The 26,455-nt window shown below is 42.7% G+C and overlaps 1 protein-coding gene across 1 annotated transcript in view; it reads left to right on the forward strand.

Moving 5' to 3' along the window:
* znf407 (zinc finger protein 407) overlaps positions 1-24,294 on the forward strand; it is a 138,096-nt gene extending 113,802 nt beyond the window's left edge. The window contains exon 9 of the mRNA XM_070911338.1: positions 23,391-24,294. Coding sequence (XP_070767439.1) covers positions 23,391-24,271 — 881 coding nt within the window. The 3' untranslated portion in view covers positions 24,272-24,294. The remainder of the gene's footprint in view (positions 1-23,390) is intronic.
* The last annotated feature ends 2,161 nt before the right edge of the window (positions 24,295-26,455 follow it).

Genomic DNA, 26,455 nt, shown 5'->3' on the forward strand with positions numbered 1-26,455 from the left:
TTTAACCTGGTAACCCTCTCCCAAGCTCCAGATAGGTAGACTGAAGCTGCTGTCGGCCGCTACAGATGAGGGGTCAGGGAGGGGAACGTCCCTCGGTCAATAGGCTTAGAAGACCATCAGGGACTATTGATTGTGGCGGACAGTGAGGCCAGCTCTGCACTAATTGTTTCTTTACTAGCCTGTGGCAAAGACAACAGTCACGGGCAGGGACTCATGAATCTTACATCTGTTTTGTTGCGAAAGCACCGGGAGTTAATAGCCTTTGATTACTGAGGGGTGTGTGTGTGTGTATATGTATTTGTGTAGCTGTGTGTTTGTGCATGAGGCATAAAATGACGGACAGATATATGTATTAAACATTCATGCATTTGTTTGATTTTACTTCTGCTACGGAATCACTTTTTAATGTAACAATTTGGTAAATACACTTTTTTAATGTAAAGCACCCCATAACAGCCAATAACATCAAAATCGTCTTGCAAAAGAACATAAAAATTAATTATTTTGTTCGGGGCTTGAATCAGTAGAGTGATCATAATGCAGTTATACTATTGTAATGGTGTCCTTATTGGGCAATTTAGCATTTTAGAAGTCAGCTTATATACAGTTAAATTAATGCTGTGATGTAGCTTTTGTAAAACAAAAAGAGAGAGAGACTGTGGATCTAAAGATTGGTCATCGCCATGTCATAGTAAAGGTCTTGATAGTCAGAACTACATTTCCCATAAATCCTGTTGTTTCTCAACTTCTTGGAACTCCACGTTATGTTGGTACTCCTGTATAGGTTTTAAGTTAAAATGCTATATATTGTAGTTGTAATGACTCTTTTGTTTCAGCACAGTTTACCTTGGCTCACTATTTACACGATGATACAAATAGTTTTTCTGCTCACCCGCACACCCTCCCTCCCTGATTTCTGCCCCACCAGTGTCAGTTTTACTGGTGCTGTGCATCTTGGTTTTCAGAGGGCAGTGTCCTGTACAGGAGTCATATCTGCTATTCTAACCCTGCTGCAGTGGCCGGGCTGAATTCAACTGCGTGCTGTTTGTTTATTGCGTACAGCAGCAGAGTTTGTTTGTGGCCGGCTGTCAGAGCGGCCAGCCCGTTGTGATGAAAGACACTTGGACCTTCCCATCCATTTCACATTTGCTCCAATCAATTATTCAACAGGACAGCCAATTAAAAATGAGGGAGAGCGGTCAGGGCCTCGCCCCCCGAAGGCCGCCACTAGACAACTCTCTCCGTGAATAATTGGTGCAATTAATTTAGCATTGAGCAATAAAGGAGTTCTCACTCTCCTCTCTCCCTCTATCTCTCTCTCCCTATATACTGCAGCACCTCTCAACACACCAGTCATTACAGACACACATCACAACAACGCACACACTGCAGCAGCAGCAATAGTAGAAGAACATTCGTGAACTATTGTATAACATGCAGGTGAGGCCACTGCCTCCAATTGCAATATGCCCTCCTTTGTATTGAAAGCAATAGTTTATCCATTGTTTCAATGTAATACATCTTTATTAACTAATTTTAGTTGATAACTAAGAGCATTTTAACAAGAATCAAAAGGCATAAAAAAGTAACACTTTTTGGTTATATTGGTGGATATTTGCTTTTTCTCATCACCAGCTGGAGGTAATGCTTTATCTGCCTTGTTATTTCCCAGCTATATCACTGGGAATGAAATCACACACACTAACAAAAACACAGCTGTGCCCTCTGGGACACACACTCACGCACATTCTGGGGGTGCAGCGGGAGAGAATCTAAGCTAGGTTTCGAGAACCTTGGTCAGACCATAAATTATTTCCATACAAAGGAATTATTCCATTCACTATGATTCTATACATGTCTCCCTCTTATTGTCCCTTATCTGCAATTATGGTTAATTTGCTGCTGCCCTCGCGAGATGGTGCCTGTACCAGTAATGGCACCCACGGCAAACACACGCACACACACACACACACACACACACACACACACAGTAATACGAACACTCAGGAGGAGGGTAATAGTGACAGCTAAATTCCACAACGGCTTTGATTTATTCAATCACAGCAGAAGTATTATGACGGACCAAACATCCTCCCCACCCTGCCTTCTTCTTCTTCTCGCTGCCCCCCCCCTTTATTGATCAATCTCTAACTCCTTGTATAACCCCCCTTCTTCTACACCACCCACCTCCACGAACAACCCCCACCCACCTCTTTTGATAGCCAGATTGACAGTTGAGTAATTTCACTGTCAGTGCTGACTGACACATGGTAATGGGAAGACGTTTCAGGGCGGCATTACAACACAAAATAATTTCCAATTTACCGCTCATCAAAAGCACCGTTACAAAAATAAAGAGAGCAAAGGAGGGGTGGGTAGAGAGGGAGGAAGAAGGGTGGGGGGGGACACAACAGTGGATTTATGGCTTCAATTACTGATATTTCACATTTAGTTTAAAGCGACATGTTTTTGTAATATGACAGGCTTCACTGGATTTGAAAACCTCTTCAGACCTCTCCATTCTCCTCTTCTTCTGTTTTTTTTTCCCCACCCATTTCTCTCCCTTCTTGCCTTGGAGATAATGAAAGGGCGAATCAAGGGGGGGGTAGATTGAGGAAGAGAGTGATAGCTGTGACTCCTGAGCCTCTTTAGAGTGCCAAGGAGGAAGGAAGACGAGGCCTGGAGCTTTTGATGTAGATGGATCTGACTGCAACTCACCCCATCATTCACCGGGTGGGCCTCAATCTCTACCCCACCTGTCACTGGCGGGATTTACGACTGTACCTCACTCATCATTGATGGACTTAAACTACCCCATGATAGTCACTGGTGGGTTTCATTTGTTTAGTTTTTTCCCCACTGGCAGGTTGGCACAGTATTCATGTCCTATGAGAATAAGGGCTTTATTTTTGTTTCCTCTTCTTATTTACTTTTCTTGCAACTTTTCTGTACTTGCCATACACCACATTTGGAGGTTCAGTAAGGGAGTGTCCTCGGTAGAAGCAAACTGCAATTTTGGCATTAAGACTGACTTTGAGTGCTGTTTCTGTCACTAAAACCTGTGGAGACAACTTAAATAGACCTCCACAGAAAACCCATTTTAATTAACTGTTTTCTTTGTCTGTTTCACTTTTATTATTATTTCTTCAACCAGAAGCCGCATCTGAATGCCCAGAAAAAACACAATTTTGTTACGATTATATCAGTGGTGCCAGGAAGACAGAAGAAAATACATTTTTTTTACGTTTTACCAGCATCTCTCCTCCCCAATGCCCTCTGAGGGCGGCAGGTATGAAGTGTGTTGTCAAAGTGGAATAGCGTATGCCAGAGACAAAGCCAGAGCCAGTAGTTTATTTAGGTCTAGTGGAACCAGCATGAAACTGGAAAAATAGCCACACAATCTTCTCCTCACTCTCAACTTGATTGAACCCAACAGAACAAAACAAATACTTGACAAACATGAGCCTTAAGGAGTCATTTTCACAATTTAAAATCACAGCAAACCTGGAAACTGATATTGTGTATTCAGATGTTTGGGTCTACAATTTAATGTTCCTCGGATGTTTTTCAATGGTATTTCATTTTATCACCAGCGATTGTCAGGTATTAGTTGTTATATTGGAGGAAAGTGGACTGGATTCTATTGATAATGGACCTGAGTTTAAATCTTTGCTTTTATTTCAGCTTGTAGTAGTATTTGGTTAGATATAACTGTATAACAGTTGAGTAAGATCAATTGTCAGTAGTAACTTTACTTTCCAATGCATCATCTAAGATGTAGAGGATCTGCATGATACTGCAAACCCCACCCATATGTCACCAAAGTACTTTAAACAAACAATAAATCCTGTTTTGAGCCGCTCCGCCTCTGCTCTCACCTGTGCCCCTGTATCCTCAGCTCATTCACATTAACAGGTACACGAGTCACCTCCCACTGCGCTCTCCAGGCAACACTTACATTGCGTGCATGTGTGTTTATGCTGTACTTTCCCCACCTCTCAACCTGCCTTCCACCCAGCTGTTAGTGGTGTCGCAGCAGAGATTGATAAGTTGGCACTAAAAGCTCTTTGTTTGAGAAGCCTCCTGGAGTGAGAGAAAAACACCACCTGCTTGCCACAGCAATATGAGAACACACGCACACACACATACTGTATACACATTGTATACACACTATATACACACGTCACTCAGTGCAGAAGCTTAGCCGACATTTGACAGTGTAGGAGGGATTCAAGTCAACAGTAACAGCAGCCTATAATTTTCACAATATTACATTATTTCCAAATATGCACTAATAATAAAACATCTTTAACAATTGATTTAAACTAGATTTTGTTTTACTTTGGATGATAATAGACATTTTACACTGCATATATTTATTAGATACTGTTTACTGGTTGTTGAAGAATGTTTTGGTAAATTTGGTAAAGGTCAAGGAAATTTCATTCTGATATCGTTAAGTAGACCTCAGATATGACAAATTATCATTTCTTTAGTCATTTTGTTTTCAGACTATTATCATCATTAATTTAAAATAAACACTGTCAGGTGATTATTACCTGTTCTGCAGGGTACATGAGGGGATGTGTAACCTACAATAATTGACATCAATTATCCATAAACTGGTTAACCAGCTAAACTAAAGCTTTTTCTGCCACTGCTGCATATCTTTGATGCTAGACTAATAGACATATAGATGAAGGTGCAGTGACCTAAGCAGACACCAGCATCTATACAGATAAGGTTAAGCAAACGTGCAAAAGACCATGAATTGATATGTTTGTCAGTGTGCATGCTTGTGTCACTGAATTTAGTCATTAGCTATGCTGGTAGTTGGAACTTAAATGTACCTGTCCCCAGCAAAACTCCAAGCAGTGCTCCAAGCTGAGGACACACTGCCAGTTGCTGCTTTGGCTCAGCTGTCAATAAGTCAAATTGTGTTTCCTTTAAAGGCAGGATGAGTAGGATTTTCCTTAAAAAAAGAACACTAAAAAAAAACAATGTATAGACTAGTACAAAAATAATCCCTCTCAATCATCACTTATGACCCACTAGAAGTATGTGGCGGTGTCTGTATCTGCAGAGACCCTGCCCTCTGCCTGTATTTTCTTATTTTGCTGTGTTCGGGACATTTCTGGGTGTCAGCCGTGCAGTGGGCAGTGGTTGTGTAGCCCCCAGCCGAAAAGGTAGCGATGCCAGATCGTAAGCACGAGCCAGGGAGGAGGGGACAACTTTGAATGTTGTGTTTACTAGCCGCAAACCGACAGATCCTACTCTGCCTGTAAGTCTGCTTGAAGCCCTGACTTTTGTTCAAGTATATTGTAGTTTTATTCAAATATTCTACATAGGATTTCCCTCCTACCCCAAGGGAAGTCCACATTAGTGCTGTTGGAATAAGGTCAGGTTGTATAAATTGAGAAAAGTATAGTGGTTAAGCTCAAACAAGGCTCTTCTTGCTTTAGCTCCTGCATTGCAAGCAGTGATATGCAGTGTGTGGTCCAATAAGATGGCATGCGTTATCCCCAATAGAGTGGCCTTTTTTTCCTGTGTGTGTATGTTTGTGGGTGTGTGTGTGCATGTTGGTGCCATATGTCTCTTTCCCCAGATATCAGCTCCAGAAAGTAAAGGAACAGAGCCAAAAGACTAACAGTCACCCACTGTACACTGTAGCCATTTACACCAGCACTCAGTTACTGAGGAAAACAAGATACCTACCAATGAGGAATATGGTTTAAAAAAAAAAAGAGAAGACAAAAATATAGAAAGGTTTTTATGCATGCATGTGTGATCCCGTGTGGTTTTTCTAGTTCTGGACCATGACACTTTATCCGTCCTCTATTAGAATCCCTGAATCCAAACTTGTGGTATTCAATCATTTTGATTAAAAGCCGCAGTCTCTAACAGAAGTGTTGGGAGTGGAGCTGCACGGCGGCCCGCCACGTTTGAGAATTCATATATTTTCATAAACTTTTAACAATGTCAATGAGACACGTCTTCAATCTTTGGCCGCGCGACGGCGGGGCATTCAATCTTTCTTTAGCTTTTTCGACAGAAAATTTGAATACGAGTGCAGTGTTATTAATGTGACAGTTCATATGGAGGGCTTCATGGGGGGATTTGTGAGTTTTTTTTTTATTAGTTTTGGAGACACTTGAAGCAGAGAGAGAAGGAAAGGGAAGAAACACGCTCTGTTAGGTCAAATACAGCTGGAGGGGCCTTCTCTGCGTTGCCAGCTAGCAGTGACGTTAACATTTTAATTTTGCATGCCCAATTAACAACACTAACTAACCAGGGACATTCATTTCTGCTGCAGCTTCAATATTAGAGAACTAAATAGAATATTTTTTTCACTGTTGTGAATCTCTTATTTATTTATCATTTTGTTTTGCACCCCCCAACCTCCTCAATTTTTTTTATTGAATTGCAGTCAAATCAATATCGCTCTAATTCTGATTTATTCAGTGGCCTACCTATCTCTGCTCTGGCTCAGTTTTAAGTGGTTGGTTGAGGGATATATGAGAATATTGTGCAATCAACAAAACTGATTTTGCTGCTTGAGTGGGTTAATTTAACCTAAACTACTTTAATCCTATTATTCAGTAAGATTTTCTTCCTCTTTCTGCATTAATTCTGATGTTCAGGTTTATTTGAAAGTGACCCACTAGTGAGTGACCGAAGCAGGACGACTTTGAGTGTATCACATTTGGATTGATAGGAGGTTAAATTTAGCCTGATGCAGTACAGTGCATCTGATTGCCCTTGATGCCGTAAAGAGCAAAGCCTGGCTAATATGAAATGGTTCGTCAATGCCAGATCAATGTGTACATCTTAAATGAACGCACGCTGGCTACATAATCCACAACAGTAGGTGGGGTAGAGATGCACAGCACTGTATTGAGTGTCTGTTGTCTTTGACACATCTTTGGTGTCATGGGTGGTGCCATAGAGGCGCCTGAGAAACAGGCCATTCCCCATTCATATAGCTTTTATTACCATTCTCTGGTTACACGCCATAATAACGCAGGGCATTTTATCAGCATTAACTTCACTGGTGTAGATATCCATCTGTCAATATGCAAACTCAGCCTATTGACCATGCTCATATTTATGGGATGTCCATGTGTTGTTTCATTGTGTGTGTTTGTACCTACTGTTGTGTGCACATGGCTGTGAGTGTGTTTACATGTTCTATTAAGAGTTCAAAAGCGAGCCTGATAGAGGATTGCTGTTGCCAACAGATATAAATGTATAAATGGATATAAACAATGTTTCTAGAAAGACGTGTTGCTGTTGAATTTTCAAAAATGTATTTTTTTTTTATGCAATGAGCACCATAAACAGAAATGAATTTACCTCCATTGTACTGGGGCGGAGGCAGAAACCTCAGAGATGGATATCTCAAAACCTGATCAGATTAAACCAGACCATCTCCATGGCTAGACACCTCTAGAGGTAAGTGAGGAAATATGTCCACTTTGAAATTTCGGGTGAACAGACCCTTTAAAGTCTCGCATGTTAACAAAGGCTAGTATCAACCCCACATATCCGTCTAACCTTTGTGTTCATTTTCATCTGCACCTGAGCTTTTTTTGTTCTTCAGTATTGTGTTGTGTGCATGTTCCAGTTAGTTGCACAGTCTTGCACACAGCCCGTGTAATGTTTTTTAGTTCTTTTTTCTGGTTGACTTGCGGACCCTCCCTTGCTCTGAGCTGAGTTTCTCCCAGCCTCTGCTGCGTATCGCTGGCCTGTTGTCAGGAGAATGGATGGAGTCCGTCCCCCCCAGTGAAAACCTGGCCAGACACCGAGCGCTAACCCACTGGATAACAGATAGACACAGACACCCCACATCCCTTTTGGGGATTTAAAAGGGAGGTTCGGAGTCTGTCTGTGTGTGTTGTGTCTGTGTGTATGCATGTGTGTGTGTGTTCCAAGAGCGATCCCGTGGTCGTTTGTAACCCTGGCACTCTCATAGCACCTGCTGCCCAACCCAGGCAGCCCAGTAATGATGCAGACTGATGATGTTAATAAGAAGAGGTGCCCCCCTCGGCTACAGAGCTCAGGCAGGACACACGTGCCCACTTATCCATGCACACATACAGAAACGCACATGCACAAATATGCATACATGAGCACGCTCAAATAAAAACAAACAAATGTACATATAAGCATTTTGCAACTTTCTGTAATCACACAGCTCATTCACGCACACATATAGTACATTACATCCGCGATTCTTCGCGAAGCCCCTGTTTCGTTTGCTCGAGGTGGGAGGCGGCTGAGCTGAGAAACACTGCCTCACTATCTGTACAGAGATACCGAAATAATAATGGAAATAAAAATGTGTTGGTGCGTGCGGTGAAAATCTTTTCCGCTGGAAGGAAGAAAAGGGAATTATCACACACAGTGATGTCTTCATGCATGTAGCAATACTCTGTCTCTTTTTATTTAAGAGATAAACATCAGTAATTGGTGGTTGATGTACAGTTTCTAGGCTGCATTCGCTACAGGTACATATATATCTGTTCTCTTTTAATCTGTGCGCGCGGTGGTTTCACAGGATTCAAATGTTTGTTTGCGGTCTTGAGAGCTTAATCTCCTCTCTCAGTCATGATGGTACTGTGTAGTAAAAGCTGGCTGGAGCCCCGGTTAGTACAGGTTGGTAGTTACTTTATGTCTCCCTCTGCAGTGTCTCCTTTTTATTTTGCCTCACAATCCGGAAGAATTGATGGAGTCGCTGTGTTTATTCCGGCAATGTCAGCACAGCACGCACACACACACACACACACACACACACACACACACACACACACACACACTTTCACTCTCTCTCTCTCTCTTCTTCTGTCTCTCTCTCCTTCTCTCTCACGAGGTAAACATATTTTGCAGAAAAGCTGACGGAGAGCTTGTTTTAACAACCTCAAGGTCAGCAAGTCAAAGCCTGCAGTCGTCACGCCAGCCTCGCTGTGTGTCGGTGGCCTCTGCGTATGTGTGTGCAACTGTGCGAGTGTGCACGTGTGTGTGTGTGTTACAACAGTATGGCATCTCCATGGCAGATTTATACCTCACCGTGCACCTTCAATAATTCAATAACAGTGCCTGTGTCTCCTCCCCAGCTCTCAGTGTCATTATAGAACAGGGCTAAATGCCACCAGGCCGAGTCCATTTCTCCCGTCGGTGTCTCTCTGCTGCAGAGCCACAGCACACACAATGTGCCCACACACACACACACACACACACACACACACACACAAACACACACTCTGGTGTGCTCCTCTGCTGCCCCACTTTCAGTCGAGCTCCCACAGCTTAGCAGGCTGTCTCCTGTTGCAAATGTTGCTAAAAGCCTGCTATATTTGTCATATCAGTAAGCCTGTTAATTTCCAGCTACAACCTGGTAATTTTGATCAAATTCATCTCCTCTGTTTCTCCTCCACACCAACGATACGCTGTGGTGACCACAATTGCATTCAACCACGATGAGCATCAAAATCAGTCAGTTCCGCTGTTCCCTCACCTCTTTTATGGCCTGTCGATGCCTCCTCCTGCGATGCGAGGCTGTTTTAACCCTCCTGACCTGTCTCCCAGCCCTGCTTAGCTGTATTCTGGACATCCGTGACTCCTCTGGTATTACGGAGCTCCTTCAATCTCTCCCATCGATCCAGCCCCCCCTCTGTTGCTATGTGCTTCAACCTCTCTCTGACCCATCCTCTACTGCCTCATAGTCCTGTCTAGTAATGTGCCCCGTGCAGTGCCCTCACCGTGCATGCCCTGTGTGTGTGTGTGTGTGTGCACACATGAGTGTGTCCGCCGCTGACCTGAGTGATGAGTGGTGACCCTCTGGCTGGCGCCTGGCGTCCTCCTCACTCCTATTGATTAGATCTGGGGTTTCATACAGTAGCCGCCTCACGTGACTCTGTCATTTACTGTCTCTCCTCTGTCTCCGACGTGTCTTGTACACACACACACACGCGCGCACACACGCACACACACATTCATTCAGTCACTTATGCAGCACGCGTGTAAGTGATGAGCTTGTTCTCGTCTGTGCTAATGAATGCGAAAGAGGTTAAAGGGCCGGATTCCATATTGCTTGTATGAACATACACAGGCATCCAGGAAAATGAGTTTAATTAAGAGACAACAGATGCGGCATGCTAACTGCTTGTATCATTTAGCTTATAGCTACTGAATGAGTCAGCAGCAGAGTGAAGTGCGAGCGAAGGATCAGAGAGAGAACGAGGATACAGCTGTCAATGTTAATATACATCTTAGGGTTTGATTTGATTTGATGGAGTGGATTTGCATGTCTTTCATTTCTCAACATGCCAGGTCGTTTCCTGCCCTCACAGCCTTTGGTAAACACCGTCCTCAGAAAAACTAGACCTGTGTGTGTGTGTGTGTGTGTGTGTGTGTGTGTGTGTGTGTGTGTGTGTGTGTGTGTGTGTGTGTGTGCCTCTTCCACTCAGTCTTTGCCACAGTAATGCTCAGGTTAAGTGTAGTTGCAGGCTATTATACATCATTAGGGTAAGTAAGGCTCAGGCAGCGCGGCAAGAGAAATGGACTCTTTCAGATGCTTCATTCCTCACCGGCCATGGCTGAAATAGGACCTGACGTCACACACACCCGTATACACACATGCTTGTAAACAGGAACAAACTGCTGCACAGAGAAAGCAGCCGGCCACTTATCCAGTCAGTCAGTCACAAATCACCCTGTCAATCAGGTGGTTTATAGAGGCTAAAGTCTCCTGATCGCCGTGAGTCAGTCAGTCCTGCCTGCCACTCCACTGCCACGCCGGAAATTAAAGCGTTCGTAATGGATAGATGTGAGTGTTTTATTGTGTTTTCACATTTTATGATACATGTTAACACCAGCCACACTGAATTTAGAGTGTGGTAATTTCTTTTAACCATATCAATTAGAGTCAGGTTGGCACATGGGTTAGATTTAGGCCTTTCATTAAAATTAGAGATCAACCATCAACCAGTATGATAGATAGGATGCTATTTATTTATGTGATTATTGTGGCATTGATTAATAATGAGTTGAACATATTTGTTGGTATTATTTTTTCTGTGTAAAAACATTTTTTTCTTCATGCCAGGAAAAGAAAATGTAGGGAAAATATTGATTCTCAATAATTTTGAGGAATTATTTCACTGGCTTTAATATTGGCAATCAGCATCTCCATCATGTAGTGCGAGTATCAGCATCCTCCTCCTAAAGACATAACCTTGTCATGAACATATTGTTTTTCAGAGATCAAACTAGCTCTATACACTTCATGCTTAGTTTTAAGCCATAGTCAGGTAACAGAAGCCAAACTCTCTCTGTTATCTCTCTTTGAGCTTGTTGTATTTCCTATGCAGGGGGGCACAGTGGTGTCCTCTGCCCAGAGGATGGACCTCCTGCTGGGTTTAAAGACAGAGGCCGGCTGGGTGGCAGAGCCACAGGAACATAGAGGTGATAGATGAAGGCGGGCAGGAAAAAGACTAATTGTTCTCATTACAGAACAAATAAAAATCAATACCTCTCAAAGTGAGGGGGAGGTGGTGGTGGTGGTGGTCTTGAAGGGCACTGTAGTTATTGCATAGGGGTGGATTTTGTTGGAATTACAAATGGTGGCGAAGGCGCAGTGGAACCGATCACATTTGAATGCTAATTCCGATAAAGGACAGTTAGATTAATAGATGTGGCGGTCCAGTGCTGGTCCTTCCCCCCATAAAGCGGTGGGGGTGTTTGAGATTGAAGTTTTAAATGCAATTAAATGAGAAAACACAAGGCAAAAAAGGGGAGATATTTCCCCAATTTTTTCAAATTAAAGCAGGAAATTTCATTACCAGGGGAGCATATTTTACACAGGCAATTACAAGGTTAATACATCTTCAACATCCCCCCTTAAAGCCCTCATATATTTGTTCAGGGATTTAGTTCTTGTATTTTAGTTTATTTGGCTATGCAGAAGGTCTGCGTTGTACACACACACATACACATACACAAGCAGTCAAATGCATTAGATTCTTATACATTAACTCTCTTGAGGTTTAGTCTTACCAATGCTTAACCAATGCTGTTACCTAACCACTATTCAACTACTAGCCCTGATTTGAACTGGTCACTATGACGACCAGCCAAAATGTCCACAAAACAGAAGACCTGTCACAAGTTTGTCCTCACAAGTATAGCTAAGCCAAACTGCATATGCGCACACACTATTTCTTCACAGAGAGCTCCAGCAGCATATTGGCAGCAGAATGACTGTGTGTGTGTGTGTGTGTGTGTGTGTGTGTGTGTGTGTGTGTGTGTGTGTGTGTGTGTGTGTGTGTGTGTGTGTGTGTGTGTGTGCGTGCGTGTGCGTGTGTGTTGCTCAAGCAGAGAGTGGCTCTGGTCTGGTTTCTCTCTGACACAGATGACAGCATTGTGTGCATGTGTTTGTCAATGACATATGCACTGTATGTGTGTGTGTGTGTGTGTGTGTGTGTGTGTGTGTGTGTGTGTGTGTGTGTGTGTGTCTATGTGTGAGCCTGCTGACTTAAAGAGCAGCTCTCACTCACATGTTGATTTTTGCTGTACATAATAAGCAACAACACGGGAACAGAGCTCATATACATTCATGTACACATGATATTCAGCGCCTTCATCTTGCATAAAAACTTAACACCAAAAAAGTAAAGTTGTAAAGTTTACAAAGCACTTTACAGAGATTATAAAAAGACATTACAAAAGAAGTAATCAATTATAAAACAGTCAAACATCAATTAAAACAAGGCAAAGTAAAGAAAAAGTGAATAAAATCAAAGAAATGAAAATCTAATAGTTGTTCCAGCATGCAGTTTTAGGGAAATGTGTTTTATTAAGAGGTTTAAAACACTAAACTTGTTTGCACTGTAACATGTCGATGCCAATCTGCTCAGAGTTTCCTCCCTGTCAGGTTGTTTCCCTCTGATTTAGCCTGTCTTACAGCCGTAGAGACACCACACTGTATGATAGAAATTCAACAGTGAAGCAAATTGGCAGAGCCACAGAGGGCGGATCGACAGTGAGAAGACAAGCTGGGAAGGAGGCGGAGAGCAGAGGAGGCAGTGTGAAAGATAAAGAGAGAGCGAGATGGAGATGATGATGGAGGGAGAGAGAGGCTGTGGTGGTTTATATAACATCTCCAGGATGGTCTTTGGCATGCATCAGGGGGCTGAGCCATCAATCACTCCATCTGTGTAAAATCACGAGCTGACTCCAATATTGCTAAATATTTATACTGTCACATACACACAGGCGTGCAGATGAAAAGAGCCATTCATTAGGGCCTTCTCAGGCCTGTCAGCCTGGAGATGGAGATTAGAGAAGCAACCTCCCACCGCGCCTGCCTCTCCTCTCACCGAGCTCCTCAGCCCTATATATAGAGCCATCAGGACGATAAATATCTCCAGCATGCCTCTGTTAGGTAAATACCCAGTAAATATGGCAGGGAGACTAAGCTAAACAGACCTGTGTGTCTGTAAGTGGGTGTTGTATATGAGTGTGAGTCACTCAACAGGGAACAATAGAGACTTGTCATACAATATTCTGTATGGATATACTGTATGGATGGCCAGGCTTTAATGTAGTTGGCATCCGTGTTGTTTTGGTAAATAAAAAGATGGGTAATCTATCGGCTGATAGTCACAAGCCAAACCACCATTCATATAAAACTGAAATCAGTTCAGTCTTCAGCAAAGCACCACTGTACTGTAAGAACTTGCTCCTTGATATAAATCTGTCCTCGTAACTCACCTTGGTGCACTTTGAAGTGTACTCTGAGGTCGATCTCATACGGTTGTGTATGAGCATAATGTTATGTGCTGTCTCCACTTTATGGAAGTGCAACTCTAAATTGCTAGAATCCCCCTTTAATGTGTTGTATTGCTATCAATCTGTAGTTGAGAGTGGAGCAGAGCGCCTTTATTTTAATAGAGGAGCAAAGGAGAAAGATAAAAAAAAAAAAAGATGTCATTATCAATTACTCTGCTGTTTATTTTCTCAATTGATTTATTATCTTGGCGATACAGTGTCAGAAAATAGTGCCCAAGGTAAAGGCTTGGGTACGGTCGAAAAACAAACTGGGTTGTACGTCACGTTGTCTGAATGTTTCGAATGGCCGCACTCAAAGGAGGGACGTGGTAATCATACACACTCTCCTGGAAGACATTGAAAAAGTTTGTAAAGAATGAGAAAAGAGAGTTCGACCTAAAGAATGCTTAACTTTCAGCTCTCATAGTGTGCCAAAGAGAGAGAGAGGTGGATTGGTTTGTTGAATCAAACAAATGTGTTTGGATTGATATTCATTTAATATCAATAGAAAAACAACCTATAACAATAGATTTTGTCATTATGCCAATGCAGTGTAAGTGGATAAATGCTTTTAGAGCTGAAACAATTAGTTGATTATAGTGCAGTTGATCAATGAAAATTGATAATAATCCATTTTGATAACATTTTGATTCGATTATTTATTTAAGTCATTCTTCAAGCACATTTGGTTATAACTAATAGTGAGGATTTGCTGCTTTTCTTTGTCTTATGTGATCGTAAATGTTACATTTCTCTGAGTTTAGGACTGTTGGTTGGATAAAAGAAACAATTTCATGACGTCGCCTTGGGCTGTCGGAAAATGTGATGGCCATCTTTCACTATTTTCTGACATCCTGTAGACCAAACAATGGATCAATTAATCGAGAAAGTACCCGGCAGATTAATTGATAAGGAAAATAATCGTCAGTTGCTGCCCTAAATGGTATCAGAAGAAAACATTCCCTCCATGACTGATGGCTGTAGCTTGAAGATGTAAGCCTCTCTTTGACTCCCGGTCTTGGCCTCTGTCCTGACGTCTTCCATAGCAATCTGCCTCTGTCTTGTTGTCTACATTCTTCTTTTATTCTCTTTCTCCCCCAACACAGTCCCGTCCACTGAGACTTCATTGCTCCACCCAGTTTTTTTGAAATTCTGAAGCCATTATGCTGCGATTATTCATTCCATCCGCCTTGACGGACCTCAGATCAGTGCGCGGGCCAAGCCTTGGCAACAAAAAGACATCAGCAACATCATCTTCACACTGTAATTACGAGAATGGGGGGAAATTTCATTTTGATTAGCGAAAAAGCTTTTATTCTCAAACTCACATCCATAATTAATCATTAAATCATGGGAGAGTGAGTGAGAGGGATAGATAGGGGAACACAGTGGAAGGAGGATGGAGGGATGGAGCAGTGGAGAGAAAGGGAAAAGGCATGTAATTATCCGCAGAAGTTCGACATCCCCAGTAAATCCACGGAGCCGTCTGACATGGCTAATTAAAGAAGCAATCAAAGGTCCACCTCCAGAGATTTTGAGAGAAAGACGGGAGAGAGGAGGAAGGACACAGGCCAGAGAGATAGAAAGAGGGCCTAATGGGGTAGAATGAGAAAAGGGAAGGGAAGGAGGGGGAATATGGGAGAGAAGAGTGTTGTGATCTATGTTATTGTTTCATATGTCAACCTTCCCTCTTGGATTCTTGGATGAGGCTCTTACACGCCTTCTCTCTCCATTCTGTCTCTTTTTTTTTTTTCTCTACTTGCATCAGGCCATCGCACTGTGATCATTTCAGACCCTCATCTGCAGAGAGCAAATAGCTGCGATTTATGGCGTCGTGGGGGAAACAACCGGCACTCCAACAAAAAGTACTACATTAGTCATATCTGGTTAGTCATTTTTAAAGTTGAAATGATGCATCTTCTGATGCTTTTCTAGGGCACATAATCAGTGATGTAACCTGCAGTCATCAGGTGTTTCAGGCCTTTCAGCATCAGACGCCCTCTCACTGGCAGCCCTGCTGAGGCTGATCAGGCCTCACTTTGTGCAACTGTAGCAGCCTCCCACACGTTTGCTCTTATCTTGGCTCATCCATAGCCAACCAGATGAATCCCAGCAGCCTCTGTGTTGTGGTAGATGACACTGGTCTTTCTTGCCCCTGTGATGCAAAGCGCACTTTCCTGCAACGGTACTGCATCCTGTACTAACTGTTCTGGCTAACCAAACCTTTCATATGTAGGCTTCTTAATTTGAAAGTCCACTCCATCTGGTTCCTTCCAGGAAGTGGTTCGCTAGTTAGTTAGTTAGATAGGCAATGGGTTTTGTCAGCTTTGTCAGTTGCCTAAATAAGCACTTTCTGTGAATATTTGTTACAGTTGGATTAGTTACGCTTCCATTAAGCTTCCAAATCTTTAACCGAATCTTCTCTTCATTTCTATGGTTGGGTCTCTGTGTCCTTATCATCTCTTGTGAAAAATCTTGAAACCACACAGTGTTGCTGTAGTTTCTTGTAAGTGTCTTATAAGTTCTTTGTGTTATGAAATTAAAAGCATGTAAAAAAAAAAAAAAAATGTTCTGCCATTTTCTTCAGAGGCAGTGTGATTACGTCTAATCATTTTAAACCTAACCTGAGACCAAAAAAGTTGCTAATTTCATAACTGAAAATGAAATCTAAATCTAATCCAATCTAAATACTGTAACTAAGTTAATGGCCAGAAGACACACAACAGCTATTCAAAGGCTGGAAAGATGAAAAAGTGAACATGTAGTTGAGATGGTTTCCATGATGATAGTGGGTTTTTTTTTCACCTCTCTCTCTCTCTCTCTCTCTCTCTCTCTCCCTCCCTCTCTCTCTCTCTCTCTCTCTCTCTCTCTCTCTCTCTCTCTCTCTCTCTCTCTCTCTCTCTCTCTCTCTCTCTCCTCTCTCTCTCTCTCTCTCTCTCTCTCTCTCTCTCTCCCTCCCTCTCTCTCCCCCTCTCCCTCTCCCTCTCCCTCTCTCTCTCTCTCTCTCTCTCTCTCTCTCTGGGGGCGCAGACCTGGGGGACATGAGATAGAGATGGAGTTAGTGTGGACCACATTATACTCACACTGGGTCATCCGCTGTCAGCAGAAAAAGAGCTGAGAGCAGGACACTGACCTGTATTCCCTCTGACCACTGTTGTACAGTGTGTGTGTGTGTACTTTTCACCTCTTGAGCCCTTTCCACCTCAGTCATTGGACGACTATATTTCATTGTCCAGGGCTTTGGTTGTTATGATATTCACTCTGCATGACCATCTCTTTCTTATATAGTTTCCTCTCTTTATATTTTTTGTGTTCCTGTTCAGCCTCAAACATAATGTTGCTGCACTGATATACCCTAATATTTAAAAGAAAATGCACTTTTTGATAGTTTCCCCCTGTTATGGATATATATATATATATCAGGGATTGTGGATGTCCTTTTGCATTTTAAGGTGGATGTTTCTTTAAGCCCTGGTTAAACTTGTGTTGTCCTTGCAACCAAAATCGTCATCAGATTTTGGCTTGGCTTGTACTCTTACTAATTTGTGCTCATAACTGATGCCGCAATCTGGATATTGGAAACAGCATCGTTCATCCTCTCAGCGTCCTCTACACACAGTGAAAAGACATGTAGGAAAACACGTTCTGGGGATATTCAGAGACTTACAGCTTTCTCTCTATTCTCAATCGTGGGAGGCTCTCACCAAAGAAAATAAAGAGACTATAAACTATAAAAACTGTCCTTTTTTCACAGGTACCAGGAAACACTATGGAAAACACTTAATACATAACATCCTGTGTGTCTCATGATTTACGCTAAGAAAGTCCTTTTAAGAGTCCACATGTTTGTGTTATAGACTCAACATTTTGGCAGAACACTTTTCATTTATGTAAAAGATATTCAGTCTTTCTTCAGCTTCCAACTAAAGTCTCTGTTGGATTAATATTGGCCTTCAAAGCCACCATATCGGTGTTGCAGTCCAGAAGGCCCTCTGTCAGTCTGTGCCCTCATTCTCTTCTGTTTATTCGTCCTTGGGGTGTGTTCAGTGCGTCTCCATCTCTCTCTCTGCCCCGTCCACCCGGGTGTCAATCTGGCTGCTGTATAATTGGTTGTTTTTTGGTCGGCGGGCCTGTCTTCCCTGGCGTTGATTCATGGCGTTTGTAAAGGTGACAGTAGCGGCTGTCCCTACCAGACAAAGTAGAGCCATCACTGGCCGGACCTCGGCTGACCCGCGAGCTTGTGCGCACACACTCGCACGGAGGCAGACACACACACACACACACACGCATAGGAAACACATGCAGCTTTGCCTGAGGCCTCACAGGGGAGGAGAGGCAGGTAAGGTCATCATGTAGCCTACACAGCCCGACCAAAGAAGATCCTAAAACACACACACACACACACACACAGTGAATAAACACAAATATATGGTTATTGTCTTTTTGTAGATGCAAAGAGATTCAACACGTTATTGTATAAAATTAGATACTTTATGCATACAGTATAGTTCATGGTCCATATGTAATATGTGAAGAAATTAACATATGCACATAAACCTTTATACTTGGACTTACTCTCAATTACTATACACATCCTGAAGTAATATGTGAAGAAATGCTCACACATACAGTATAAATAATAAAATGTATACATAAACACATTGACAGGAAGATGCACATATAACAAACACAACATTGAGAGTTTGTTTATATAGCACCGTTATTAATATAATTAAAAACCTTATTTTCACTTTACAAGTAAATGATGCGTATAATCACTAAAAACAAGACAAAACAGAAAAATAAAGAAAATCAAAAGAAAATAATGAAATACATACACACATACATGTGTACAACAAGGTATGTACATTAAAATAATAAATAATATATAAAACACCTGGAAACACACACACACAGAAACACACACACCCTCATATGCAGGCCTTCCCCGGTGACCTGGATACACCCAGAACTGACACTTTATCTACTTAGCAGTGTCACCTTCAAAAGCATGCACCAGCAGTGACACAACCCCCCCACCCCACCCCACCCCACCCCACACACACACACACACACACAAATAACAGTCATATGTGTGTCAGGTTTAAAGGTCTCCATCATGCTCTTTTTAAGGGGCTGGCTTCATATCTATAATTGAAGGTAATCGGCTGGTAAAAGGATTGTAAAGAGTTTTGTGTTGCAGTAAAGAATTGATCATGAGCTCTGGCTCTTTCATGGTCCTGCCGTTGACCTTGTAATTGATTTGGTGAGCGCGTTTTTTTTCCCTCCGCTCTTGTGTTATGGTTTGAGATAGTGTAATTGACTTTGCTTGCTGTAGCGTCTATTCAGGTCGATCTCTTTTGTCTTTTAGCACGTGTATTTTTGTGAACTTCTATACTTGTGAGAACCAATTAGGATTTAGTGTGGGGTACATTTAAGTTAAGGTGGGGCTTAGATTTATGTTTAGGGATTACAACCAGTGCAATGTCCTTACAAGTATATCAAGACGAACGTGTAAGTGTGTGTGTCTGAGCTGGCCTGATTGCATGTGCATGTGCAAGCTAGCTGACCTGTGTTACAGCAAGTGTAATTGATTGTGTGTGTGCTGGTGTTTCGGTGTTAAGGTTAATTTCTCTAACTGCTGGTAAGTGCTGTCTGACCGGTCCCCTGGCGGCCTCTCCGGGCTGAAGTAATGGCCCTAGGCCCCCGCCACTGGCCAGCCCATTGATCCGCTGATCAATACTTGCATCTGTACCGTGCACTGAGCAGGGAGGCTCCCGCACTGACCTGTCGCTAACACACAGACCGGTGCAGGGCACGCAGTCACGCCACACAAATGGTTGGCAAACTGTGGTCCAGGGATCACCTAAGGGTCCTAAAAGGGGTTCCAGAGGAGTCTCCAGCAAAATTAGGTTTAGATTAATTTCGTGTGTAATTTCGTTATCCCATTTGCAGAATAGATCACTCTCATCACTGTTATCTCCCCATACAGTGCAGACAGTTGTGTTCTCCTCTGATGTTTTTTTCTGATCAAGATCCAACACTTGAAACAAGACTGTGCGCACAAAGCAGAGTATGAAAAAGAACGTCTTCCATATTGCTGCTGTCCTTACAAATTCTCACATAAAACAGAGAGTCATCTGGATTGTACTGTGTATTATTAGTCAATGATCCAGTTTTACTGTTAGACTTTCCTTAAGACATTTCTGTCATCTGGAAATCAAAATGACATCACCGCCTATCTCTGCATCCTTGTCTTCCTCCTGTTGTTTTATTCCTCTCTGGGAGCCTCCATCTTGTTTCAGATCACAGCCAATAAAGCAGCCTGCCTGTCTCTCTCTCTCTCCTCCTCCTCCTCTCTCCTACTTCCTGTTAAAGGAATCAGTCAGTCAGAGCACTCAAAACACATATTAAACAGGCATCAGCCTCTTGCCGGGGCCAAATCACGCTGTTCAAATGTTGTTCTTCCACCGGGAGCGCAGGACAACTGAAGAGATGGGATCTGCAACATTAACTTGATTCACGGCTGCAGCGACTGAGTGACACTCCATAAACCTCAGCGGGCCGCCGCTGGGCCCCGCCGACAGCACCCCATGGCTAATGTGAGACACACTAGCAACGCATAGCCTTACCACCCCCACAGCGCTACGCACACTCTGACACACACATATGTAAGCAAGCACATTCAGGGACTAGCATATACATATTGTACAGACACATACACCAGTGAAGCCTGACCTTAACATTGCACCCACATATTGACACACACATACAACATGATTCACATAAATACATACATGCATTAACACATATTTGGCACAAGCTGGCAAAACTAAGCTTTACCAAGCTGAACATACACATACAGCCAGGGGTGCACTCTCTAATATGCTCTTTCTGTCTTACAAACACACACACACACACACACACATATATAAACAGGTTTTATGGTAATGCAGCAGAAACATTCCTGCACAACCATTGAGTTATTGTCCTCTCCAGCCGACCTCTCAGCTCGCAGCGCTTTGGCGTAGGCAGTTAGCATCGGCCCCGTAGCTCTGTGTAAATAGGTAACCTCTGCTGCTCAAAATGCCAACTTCCTCTGGCTGTCTTCAACAGTGCTGACTCCCTCCACACACTAACTACTGTGGCTGTCACTTGAGATACAAATAGTACAGTCCAAATTGATATTTACTACACAGACTTGTTCCCTGTGTACTGCAGTGAGTTTTTTGTTTGTTTGCCTTTAAACAAGTGTACATTGTTATCTTCTACTACACGTATAAGGAGAGCGAGGTATGCAGTAGATGTATAGAGACGTGAGAGAAGAGACAGGCAGAACGACAAATACAGCAGGCAGACCTAAAGCTGGTCAGAATCAGGGAGTTGTGTGGTCAAAAATAATGCAAAATGTAGCCCTGATATAATTCTAAACAATGCCCCTGTCTGATAGCTCTTTGTAGTAACTGCTTTTACCAGGTATGAAAACACACTATGAGAAAATTCTTCTTGAGTATAAGAGTGAAAACAGCTTTATCCTCACAAAATGACCCTGTCCATCTACGCTTAAATGACTACACTCTTTCTCAACTCTGCCAATATCAGCTTATGTTCTGTGATGTGTAGATTTGTAAATTCTCCATCATTTGTAAAGTCCATTATGATTCACCACCTGAAAACACTGGCTAACTCTCCTTTTCTGCATAAATCAAACACTTCTTTGTGAGAGGAGATCATTGAAATGATCATTCTTTTTTAGCTACTCCCTAAAAATAAACCTGGCAGGTGTAGACAGGCGTGGGTGTATGTGTGCAGATGTCATTAAAATAACTAACCATCCAGCCTTAGAGCTGCAACAGGTTCTCATTTTCTCACTTTCAGGATAATGCCAGTTTTTGATGATTGATCATACTGTATGCTAAGTGTGAGCATTAGCACAGGACATATTTATATATCGGAGATACAGAGATAAGCCACTTTTTGCCACTCTTCTCATCAGATATTGGCCAAGTTGAGCAATTAAACAAAAATGAGAGTATTCCTTTAAAGCCTTGAACAGACAGGAAGCATAAGTGGATGCATGTGTTGCTAGAAAAGGCCATAAAACACTGTATTTTTGTGGTTTATTGATAACTTAAATGCTCTAAAATTGAGTTCTTAGTTGAACCTGGGAGCCACAACGTAATACCTCTAACTTTCCTTGCAGTCATTAATAATAATAGGTGTGTTTCTTGCATCTGCAATTTCTATATGTCCGCGTCATGAAGTGTTAACTGTTTCCTCCACCGCTTCATGTACAAGCTTGTAAAATGTACGGATAGTCCATTTTCAGAGTGTATCTGTGCAGGATTAACAGGCTCCCTGTCGCCTGTGGTCACTGCCTGCTTGTCCAATAAGAGAGTTGAAGCTAACACAACTCTGTGCCTGTTTACACTGGAGGAGGACAGGGCACCGTTGGGTCAGAGACTGTTTGCAGCACAACTCTGACTTTCCGATCACATTGTCAACCTTGTGAGTGCAGGACATTAAATGTCTGGGGGAGATAGGAATATCAATGATTGATGAGTTTGTTCCAGTATGTACTGTGAGATCTGTGTGATCTCTTGGCTGCCCTTTGGGGTAAACCATATACCTCCAAAATTTCAACTTTTCAGGAACCGAGAGAAAAACAGAAAGTTTTTTTTGTTTTTTCCTGAAAAGTTGAGGGTTTGAAGAGAGTTTTGGAGTTTCACGAGTCTAAAGGGTTGTAGAACCTGCAAACGTTCAAGTGCAAACCTTTAGATGAAACTAAAACACTGCAAATTAGGATCAATGCAGTCTTCCCATGACAATAATAGTGTGCTTTCAGTATTGGTACAATAAGTTCATCTATGCTCAGAAGCCGAGGCGTGAACAGTCCCCTCTTCACTTTCTCAAATTCCCATTTTTCTGCATAGATTATCCTACAAGTGTCTGAGCCAGGCGCTGTTTAAACAATGGCATTTCTAACACTGTTCCCATCACCTTGGAAACGCCATGGCAACCTGTGATCTGAGAGGGCACAGTGTGGCTCAATTAGCACCAGCCGTATCTCACCACACTCGTCCTCCAGCCTAATATCTCCATATTCTGTCTCCTTTCATGCATTAAGTGACACAAATATGTGAAGTGTTACATCACCTTTTATATCAGCTTAGCTTTCCTTATAGCCTTTTCCCTTTTTTTTCCTCACAGTGATGGGTGCACAAACATAGTCAGTTCAACAGCTGTGGTTACCATGAACATTAAGCGAGAGGATGAATATGAACGGCTATGTGTGGTACCGTATGTGCACTAATTGCCATGCCTATCTTTGTTCTTTTGGACATGATCTTGACCATCTTGCCACTAAATTATTTCCCTTTTAGATTCTGTGTTTGGACTCGAAAGAATCCCTTCTATCTCTCATCATAGCTCCTGTTGTCTTTTCTCTTTATACTTTGCATATACTAAGTTTTAGCAGTCTAGGAATTGAATAAAAGTATCAGCAAAATACCAAAAAGTTGAAATGTAAGTAGTAATGTCAAATGTGTATCTGTCTTCCCCAGGTATCGTGTCCAAGTCTTTCGAGTGCCGTCTGAAGGGTCAGGGGGCTACGTTTGTGGAAGCGGACGCCGTGGACTCCCCTGTGAGCAAGAAGGGCTCATCTGAGGGATCCGGCCACGATGAGCCTGTCCAGCAGGTCATCATCATCCAGGGCTACGGCGACGGGGAGGTGGCCATCGACCAGGCCCTGGAGGAGTCAGCTGCTGCCACCTTGCAGACGCTGGCCATGGCCGGCCAGGTGGCGGAGGTGCTCCACATCACCGAAGACGGACAAGTCATAGCCTCGGGCAGGGAAGTGGCATCCGCGGGTGCTCACCTGGCCGGAGGCAGCACCCAGTATGTGGTGCTGGAGTCGGGGGAGGCCAGGGAAGGGCTGCGGGCTGTGGCTAGAGGAGGGGTAGCGATCGCCGCTGCAGGACAAAGTCACATTGTTTCAGAGTCGTCCACAGCTCTGGATGCTCTGCTTAGTGCTGTCAGCGAAATGGGCCATCAGGAGGAAATGCAAGGAGAGGCGGCCGTCGTTCATGAGGTCTTGGCCCCTGAGATAGCAGAGGCTGTGCAGAGAGAAGGGCAGCGGGACGTAAAACAGGAGCAGGAGGAGGTGCAGGTCATCCAGGAGGCCGGCCAGGAGGAGATGCAGGAGGTGCTGCAGCTTGCCGCATCCCAGATGATGAAGGAAGGCCTAACCCAGGTTATTGTTAATGATGAAGGAACCCATTACATTGTGACGGAGCTGGACAACTGCACCTTACAGGTGGAGGGAGGCGTGTATGGGGAGGCTGGGGTTGGTGACGGGGAGGTGCAGCAGGCAGAGCAGCAGGCTGGAGAAGAGATGGTGGTCTATCTGGATGGAGCCCCTCATAATATAGTTCTGGAAGGGTAGATGAGAGAGAAATGAACTACAAGAGGTGCATTTGTCATTTGATTTCAGTTTTCCTTGTTTAATTCTGTTTAAGCCTGCATTAGGCCAAATGTTTGCCAGTAAATCTCTTCCAGTCTCCCTCTTCCCTGTTTGATTCAGTTCACTTCGGTTTTATGTTTTTTACTATCCTCTCTTGGGCTATGCTAAACTCAGGTTAAACATCATTTATTTAGAAGGACAGTGAAGGAAATATGTTTGGTGCTAAGTGAGTTAACTTGCAATCCTCACAACCACCAAGACTACATTAACCACTTGCTTAATGCAATGCAACTTAAGGAAATTCATATATTTCCTCCTGAAATATTTTTTAAAAAAGACGTCTAATATGCTGAGAATTAAATGGGAAAATGTATTCTGCCCCGTAGAGGTAACAACAGTTTTCTGTTTTCTTTATGATACTTTATTTTAATATTACCTTAAGTTTTGTTTTTGATGTTAGAATTTTTCTCATGTCCTATGACACAGTGGTTTATTAATATCTGTCTATTTTCTAAGGTTTTTTCTTTCCATCATTTGTAGTGATTAGTATATTTTCAGTTATGAAACAATAACTTGCCCCCAAACAGATCCTACAGATGATTTATATGTAACAAAATAGAGTTGATAATTATACATTTCAGTTTTTTGACAACCCTTCAGCTGTTTGTAAGTTCAGCTTTTGGGAAACCTCTAAAAACCATTAATTCAATTTCATTTCTGACAATAAAGATTGAGGCTAATTTTTAACAACAGTGGCCAGATCTTTTTCGTCATAGCATTTGCTGTTAATCGTCGTGTCACACAAGCACACACTTCAGCATCAATACTGAGATTACATGTACAAGCAACATGCACATACATGCATCAACTGCTGGCTCCCATCATGCTTACTGAACTCTAACACAGTCATTATCATCACCATTATCATTATCGTCATCATGATCACCATCATCCTAATCGTCATCCCCCCCCCCACCATCAGGCCCATTCTGTTCATTGCATACAACATGCTCATCCTTTCTTTCCCCAGCAGTATTCAGCACTGGAGGGAGAATCAATATTCATTTAGGCCCCTACACAGGGCCTGGTTTCTGATGGAGTGAGTGGGAGAGCAGTATGACGGCTGCAAACACAATGGCCAACCGCTGAAAGTAGAGAGACAAACCACTCATACACACCGAGGGCATCAAAAGATCATCCCTTTAACACACGCACGCACACACACACACACACACGCACCGCGCGCACACAGCGCAAAGGTGGGCTGAGAGAGAAAGTGGTGGAGGAGTGGGCAGGAAAAAATGAGAGGATTACAGATGGATGTTGAGAGAGGTGAGGCCAGAGAGAAGTGAAAGAGCAGTGAAATCCACAACCACACAGAGAGAAGGGAGCCTGTAATTTCACATAACACCTGTCTGCCTTTCAGCCTGTCTTTGTCTCCTGCTTCATGTTGCATTTATAAACTCACGCACTCTTTTCATGCTGTTTTTTTTTCCTCCATTCACCAAAGATAGGCACGTTTAACAGAGGTTGCGTTCTCTGTGTGAGCATCCATACTTGCCTGTGAACTAAAGTTTGTTAACAAAAAGATGCAGCAATAACGTTTAAATGCCTCGCATTTATAGAATTGACCACCATAGTCTGCTTTGAAATAACTTAAGGATTCATATACAGACCGCAGTGTGTGTGTTTGTGTGTGTGTTTGTGTGTGTGGTGTGGTGGGAGGCTGTTGAATATTTCAGATAACCTGAATTTGTTTACATTTCATGATGAACTGCAAAATGGATGCATTCTTAAAGTGTGCTTTCCAACCTGTTTTTGGCTTGTGACTCCCTTGAAAGCAAGCACTGACTATTTGCAATTATGTTTTTAGAGCTATGACTGTCAAGCAAAGAGTGACTTTTGTTTGAAGCCTGAGAAACGATTAGAGGAAAATCAGAAAAAATGTACTATTATTTTGTGTAGCATTTGCAATTGTTTTTTCTTCTTTTCTATCCTAATAATAGTCTTGTGACCCCTCAGATTTATGTCATGACCTCTCAAGGGGTTCCAGACCAGTTTGGAACTACTGCTTTAAATAGTTCCTAATTTTAAACCTATTTACCGCATTCTCTTCATTAAGTGGAGACACAAATCTATATACAGTGTTTTGTATGTGTTTGGCTA

This window comes from Enoplosus armatus, chromosome 9 (genome assembly GCF_043641665.1).
Source record: "Enoplosus armatus isolate fEnoArm2 chromosome 9, fEnoArm2.hap1, whole genome shotgun sequence".
In the NCBI taxonomy this organism is placed as follows: Eukaryota; Metazoa; Chordata; class Actinopteri; order Centrarchiformes; family Enoplosidae; genus Enoplosus; species Enoplosus armatus.